Below are 6,452 nucleotides of genomic sequence, written 5' to 3' on the forward strand. Positions count from 1 at the left end.
GCCATAACCCATTACTGCATATACCTCTATACCTCATACCTTCAATTTATTACAGTGATGTTCCCTTTACATATAGGCTACTGATATGGAGCTTACTGTGTATTGAAGTGACCGAAATTTTAATATTTACTGTAGTTAGTGATGTGCTATCAAGAACATAGTTTAAAATAAACACACTACATTGCAGTTATAAATATGCCATCTACCAATCATTTAAAAAATTGACTGTATGCATGACTTGAAGCTCTTAAATCTACTTTTTCATTCATTCATCATTGCATGGTAAGTGGTGCACACGTTTTGTTTTTATTCTGATAGCTGAAGTCCTATGGTGTAGCTGAGTCTGGAATTAAGGTCCATGAAAGAAAAAAGGCAATAGTCCTTTTTATCACTGACGATCTCTTGACCTGTCACTGTAGAAAAAAACGGGAGCGTGCCTATGTTCCCACAGCCCCATGTTCCCACATTTCTAAGATTATTTTCAAAATGAGTCCCTATGTTTCCACATTTCCTTTTTCATAAATTTGTATCCGATTTTATCCCCCTTTCTCCCAATTTGGTAGTCAATTACACCCAACCTATTATCCAGTAACAATGGACTACAGATGGAATGTAACCCTAACATAGGGCCTAATTTTCAGTGAAAAAAAAAAATCCTCGAAATGTGTGAACATAGGGCTGTGGGACTATTGGGCTTTGGGAATATAGGGCTGTGGGAACATAGGGCTAACCCCGAAGAAACACAGGTGTAAATAATGAAATGAATGATGGCTTCATTCCATTTAACTGCCTCAGTTTCAGAGTCCTGATGTTGTGCACGGCTTACTAGGACACTTAATTACCACGAAGCCACCATTAATGTTATTAGTAATAAATTACTCGATTTAAATCAGATTTTGTATGTAACTATGGGACTGGAATTATTTACCATAAAAAGTAGAAATGAGCAGGACAACATTGTTTTCTATCTCTGGACAGTTTATTGTTTCTTGTTCCATACTGGACATCTACTGAAAGGATGGGTAGTATTTGATAAGGTGCAGGAAAGATCTAGTTAATGACTATAGCAATGGTTGTGATGCACAGGCAAATGTTTGAGGCATATTTGGTGGTGGTTATGGGCAGTGAAGGGGCAATAGGTCAGGGGGTCTATGGTGGACAATGGTAACTGACAGATTTGGCAATTGCAGCAGGTGGATGAGATACTTCTGCTATCACAGCACAGGACTACCACCAAATGTTGCTAAAAAAAATTAATTCTTCTGCATTTTCCTACTGTTGTGTCCTACTGTAGGGCTGTATGTGCTAATCCATTTGCCTGCAAAAAATAAAACTGATGTGTATAGGTATTGAAAAACAATGTGCACATTCAAATAACTACTTTTTTTTTACTGTCATTCAAAAGTCTCAGTATCAGATACAGCTCTTCTCCAGATCCTTGGCTGATATAGTTCTCAGAGATTGAGAGGAGAGGAAGAGGGGAGGGAAGGGCATGGCACAGGGAGGAGGGGACAGGCTGGGTGGCATAGAGATGATGGATGGAGTGTCTGAGAGCGAGCCATAACCAGCTCTCTGCACATCTACCGCACTGGAGCCAGAAGAGCCGTGGAAAAACACAGGGGGAGGGCCACTGGGGTCTGTAGTTAAATCTGCAGACAGATATATAAGGAACATCACTTGGAAATTGTAGCTATTTCCTGTAAACATTTTGTAGATATTAGTTCACTGAATCATAAGACATCATTAGGTTCAACTGAATGGCAGAAGAAGAAAAAAGATCAGTCATGTTTCTGTATGTACTACACTACTACACATTTTCTGTTGTATTTCTACTATTAAAGCTACACCATGCAACATCAGTTATTAGTATCACAGAACGGCAGCAAGCAGGAAGAGCTTCAGTCCAAGAAGTCATTTTGCACGTCAACAAACACGACACATTGTGCAGATGTTTAATATCCCAGCCGTCCTGTGGTGCTCTACAACAAATGATACCCAAGAGACAAGAGAGGGAACAGATCAGATGGTGATGAGTCCAGTTTTCTTTGGATGAAAGTCTTTCTTTGGTAGATAAGATTATGTGTATTTTTACAACCATGCAGGTTTCTGACAGTCCAATGCAATTTGGTTCCAAGACTGAAAGAGGCTCTAATGCATTAAGAATTTAATAACAATCTATGAATCTACCTGAGTCGTCGTTAAGATGGGTGTGCAGGTACTGATGTTTGGTGTAGAACTTGTTGTAGATACAGTACACTGCAGCCATCAGAACGAAGGTTCCCATGGCAGCAGCGATGAAGAGACCCACTTTGGCATTATCTTGGTCTACATGGGCATCTGTGGAGGCACAAAGACCATCAGAGTCACACTTTTCTTTTGTCTTTGCAGAACATTAGTATGGCATATGTAAGCGTTTTGTAAGCTTTTATTAGTAAGCTGCTGAACTCCAACAGTAAATCTTAGCATAACAAAAGTGCAATAAATACACTAGCACTTTTTGCACTTCGCACTTTAATTATTAATATTATTACTAATAATAAATTACTATTTAAAATGTTGTATTGTCTGTACAGTCACGTGTCCTTCTTTTATGTCCGAAGATGTTTCATTGATCTTATGTTTTATGTTGATTTTAAAATGTTTTTTCTGTTACATGTTTGTGTTGTAGCACTATACCTCAGACAAATTTTCCCTCGGGACAATATAGTGTATTCTATCTATTCTATGCAGCCTCTCTGACATTAACACAGGATGGATATTTACAGTTCTACTAAACAACATTTCTTTGAACTATACTTACACGTCTGCATTGCATTTAAATGAGTGGTTTCCTCTTTTCTGAATAGGTCCCGTATGTGTGGTGGTGGTGGAGGAGGAGGCGGCGGCGGCGCTGCCGGGGCCTGATGGGCATTGATCCCCTGCTCAGACCGCAGGGTGCTCTGGGTGCTGCTCAGTGGAAACACCAGCAGCAAGCAAAGAGCTGCCAGGGCTGCCATGTGGGTCCTCCACTGGAACTCCTGCAAATGAAAATAAAGATACTTGCAAAAAATATAATCAATGAAAAAAAAAAAAAAAAAAAGTTACCTTTTATCTTAAGGTTTTCTACTTATCTTCAAAGTTTAGTATATAGAGTACATGCTCTCTCTTGGCTGCTAACAGGGCTGGTTTAATGCTCACCATAACTAGCTACGTACGTAAATCAATAATAGTCAAAACAATATTGCAGTTGTTGTTCATACTCTACAGCTTGTTGTTAATAGTTATACTTCCCCAGTCCTGCTCTTAATAAACTCCCTATCCAACACACACACACACACTGTTGTGCAAAGGAAAGTTTTATCATTTTAAAATCAATCTTGTCGTTTGTGTTTACCTGAGGTCGAAGTGAGGATGTCGGGTTTCTCTCAGCTGGGTGTTGGTCCTGTCCTCTCTGCTTCTCTGGCTGACTGAAGTGAGACTGCATCCAAGACAACTGAACTCCCCAGACACTTAACATTTCCAAGGGGACACCTGTAAGTACTCTTCCACACAAGCTTACACAAGAAAATGGCTTACACAAGTGCTATGTTGAGACAGAAAAAACAGCCTTACAAAGGATCAAATGAATTCAGAGGCTTTCCTTCAGCAAGTTCTGCTCTGGCACATGGTTTTGTGCGTTTTTTGAATGTTTCGACCTTGAATTTGTAGTTGAACAGAAATAAAAAAAGAAATAAAAAAAACAACTGGAGATAGGGCAGCCATTGCTTGCTCATAACAAGTGAAATCAGTTTTCATTTAGGTCTTTTAATGAGAAAAAGGAGCCAATATAAAATGGCAAACTAAATAGGAGCTTAAATGTTTTTGCAGAGGTCACACAACCTGCTGTAACATGCTCTGACATGAGTGCAACAGAGCTCCCTGCTGACACATAAATGAATTGCTTCAATCTCGTACAACTGGCCTACAATAAGTGCCGAGTCCCATCTGATATGAAGTCCAAATTATTACGCAAATAAAACCCTATATGTATAATTAAAATACATATACAAATAGTATTTAAATTTGAAAAATAATAGAATACAGTAACCTGAGGGATTCTCTAGACAAAGATGACAAATTTTATTTTGTGAAATTCATTTATCCACTCATCTACTGAAACATTATTTTTTCTATTAGATACACAAATTACTTATATTACACTTGACTCTTTATTCTCCCATGTTAATGGACAAACTGCAGATAGAGATCTTCATAGTTTAGTTGTCACCTTTAAAGTCTGATATTTGATCCTCTGAGCTTGCTGGTTTGAAACAATTTTTTAGTAAAGGTTATGTGTGTTCCACTTCCAAACTCTGCACAGCCTTATAAGGACACTCAAACTGCTCAAGGACTAATAGATATGCAAGAAACAGTCAAAACAGTATAAGCTACTGTACAGTGTAGTACAGTAGCATTGGACTTTATGTTTCAGGCCACATGCAAGCATTCTGCAAATACGAGCTGCCAGACTGTTATAGACACAAACTGAAGACTACCAAGAGTCAGTCAGAGCTTGCTTGGGGAAAGGGGGAGGGGGTACAATCACAGGTCATAAGAAAAGCAAATCTTCACATTACCTCTACATGTTGTCATTGTATACAGCTGCTCAATGTTTACCTTTGGCGGCAGAAGTCTTAATATGCTTAAACTTTCCCAGGCTGATAATTGTGTAGATGGGCAGCAGCACACAGCAAGTGATTGAAGTGGGTTTTGGTGGCGAGCATTGTTGCAGAAATGCTTTTCACTAAAAAAAAAAAAAAAAAAAAACACTGCCAGAATCGCTGAGCTCATAAGTAAGAGATGTAACCACCAAATGCTTCAGTGGAGAAGTCCTGTAAGAAAGAAAAATGTGTGTACCGTGCTTTTCAAATTAAATGTGTACACGTTCATGCTCAACAAGCATCACCTAGATAAAGAAAGGAAACATCACTATTCTGAGGGAGTGGTTTAGATTCCTGCCTCTCATCTTAGCGGTCACTTACACCTTAAACTTAATGAGTCTTTTAAATACTGTGATGCTGAATGCTTTGGAGCTGGAACTTTTTCACGCACTCAAAACACTGAACTGAAACTACAATCACCAGCCAGCTGTATGTACATACCATGAAATGTTATCTGACAGACGTAATGTGTGACCGAATACGACAAAACATAAAATATTGCATTTAACTAATGTATACCAAAAAGATACAACTACAATAACTGCACTGCACTGTAGTTGTGAATTCACTTGTATTTAGCAACACAAAGTAAAATGTAAATATAGAAAACCATTTAACAAATCAATACAGAGTAATGTTTATATTGCTAGCTTAAGCTACATGTTTAATAGCGAAGATAGTTTCCAGATACGGTTGTGCTGAAAGAAACCTTTTAATAAAATGGCAAAAATATATTACATAGCAATGGTATTACATTCCCTAAAAAAAAAAAAAACATTTTATACAGACTTACAGGCTACATACACTATTAAAAAGTGAATCTGCCAAAAGAATTGTCTTTTTAAAACTATACATTTGCTGGAATGCCTTTAAGATTTTGTTTGGCCAGCCTAGTTAAATCTGAAGGCACTTAGTTTTGGCACATATCCATACAACAGCATAAGGTCAACTCATTTTGATAGTAACTCACTGAAAATGTAAAACAAACTACACATTGATGACCCCGAAAAGCCAATGACCAAATAAATCCATTTTTTTTCCCACAAAATAAATAGAATTGCATCATACATCATTAACACTGAAGCAAAGGAGTAATTTATGGGGTCAGTGGCTTTGTCTAGCCTGTGTAAACAAACATGCAACTAGTTTCCTCCTTAACCTAAGCTTAAGAGAAAAGAAATATACCATGCAAATTTCCAATTTACAAATAATGATAGAAAAATCACGCACATTTGCAATTACATTGGTTCTTGAAGAGTTTCTACTTGTACTATATATACACATATTTACATTACAAAAAAGGAGTTTACCTTAATATTTGTACCAGTCTGTCACTTGACATGCGGCAAAAAATGATGGTAAAACAATCACCGTAAAACAAATGCTTCAATACTGTACAGCAGGGGATGGATCACAGGTTGGTTTGAACAGAGTATGTTAAAATACATGAATTGCAGTATGCTCCTACAGTATACTGTAAGTACAGTATGATATCAAAATGTAGAACCAAACCAGTGATTTTTTTAAATTACCGTACCCAATAGTTGAATTTAATTTCAACATACTGTAGCTAAATCAACTGTCTTTCTTGAAGTAACAGTCTCACAAAACTTGTACAACTATACTTGCTTAGCTTTGAGGAAAATATAACATTGGGGCAAAATAGAACGGATCTATTTCCCTTTACCAGTATCTTCCTTTCACTCTCTGGCCGTCCTGAGTATTCCTACATTTAACATCCAACGACAGCAGTGATGCCGCCATTTTTCCTGT

The 6,452-nt window shown here is 37.6% G+C and overlaps 1 protein-coding gene across 2 annotated transcripts; it reads right to left on the reverse strand.

Annotated features, from left to right (window-relative positions):
• Positions 1 to 974: 974 nt before the first annotated feature.
• On the reverse strand, positions 975 to 4,712 carry LOC120551444. 2 transcript variants are annotated; one of them, XM_039788869.1, is made up of 5 exons: positions 4,596 to 4,712; positions 3,374 to 3,488; positions 2,801 to 3,017; positions 2,188 to 2,337; positions 975 to 1,649 (listed from the first exon to the last, which is right to left on the reverse strand). In XM_039788869.1, exons 2-5 carry the CDS (start codon positions 3,461 to 3,463, stop codon positions 1,414 to 1,416), a joined length of 693 nt encoding a protein of 230 aa, XP_039644803.1. In that variant the 5' UTR covers positions 3,464 to 3,488; positions 4,596 to 4,712; the 3' UTR covers positions 975 to 1,413. The 2 variants fall into 2 exon arrangements, with proteins under 2 accessions (XP_039644803.1, XP_039644802.1); XM_039788868.1 differs by lacking the exon at positions 4,596 to 4,712 and having other exon boundaries at positions 3,374 to 3,595.
• Between the last annotated feature and the right edge of the window lie 1,740 nt (positions 4,713 to 6,452).

The sequence above is a fragment of the Perca fluviatilis genome, chromosome 21 (genome assembly GCF_010015445.1).
Source record: "Perca fluviatilis chromosome 21, GENO_Pfluv_1.0, whole genome shotgun sequence".
Lineage (NCBI taxonomy): Eukaryota > Metazoa > Chordata > Actinopteri > Perciformes > Percidae > Perca > Perca fluviatilis.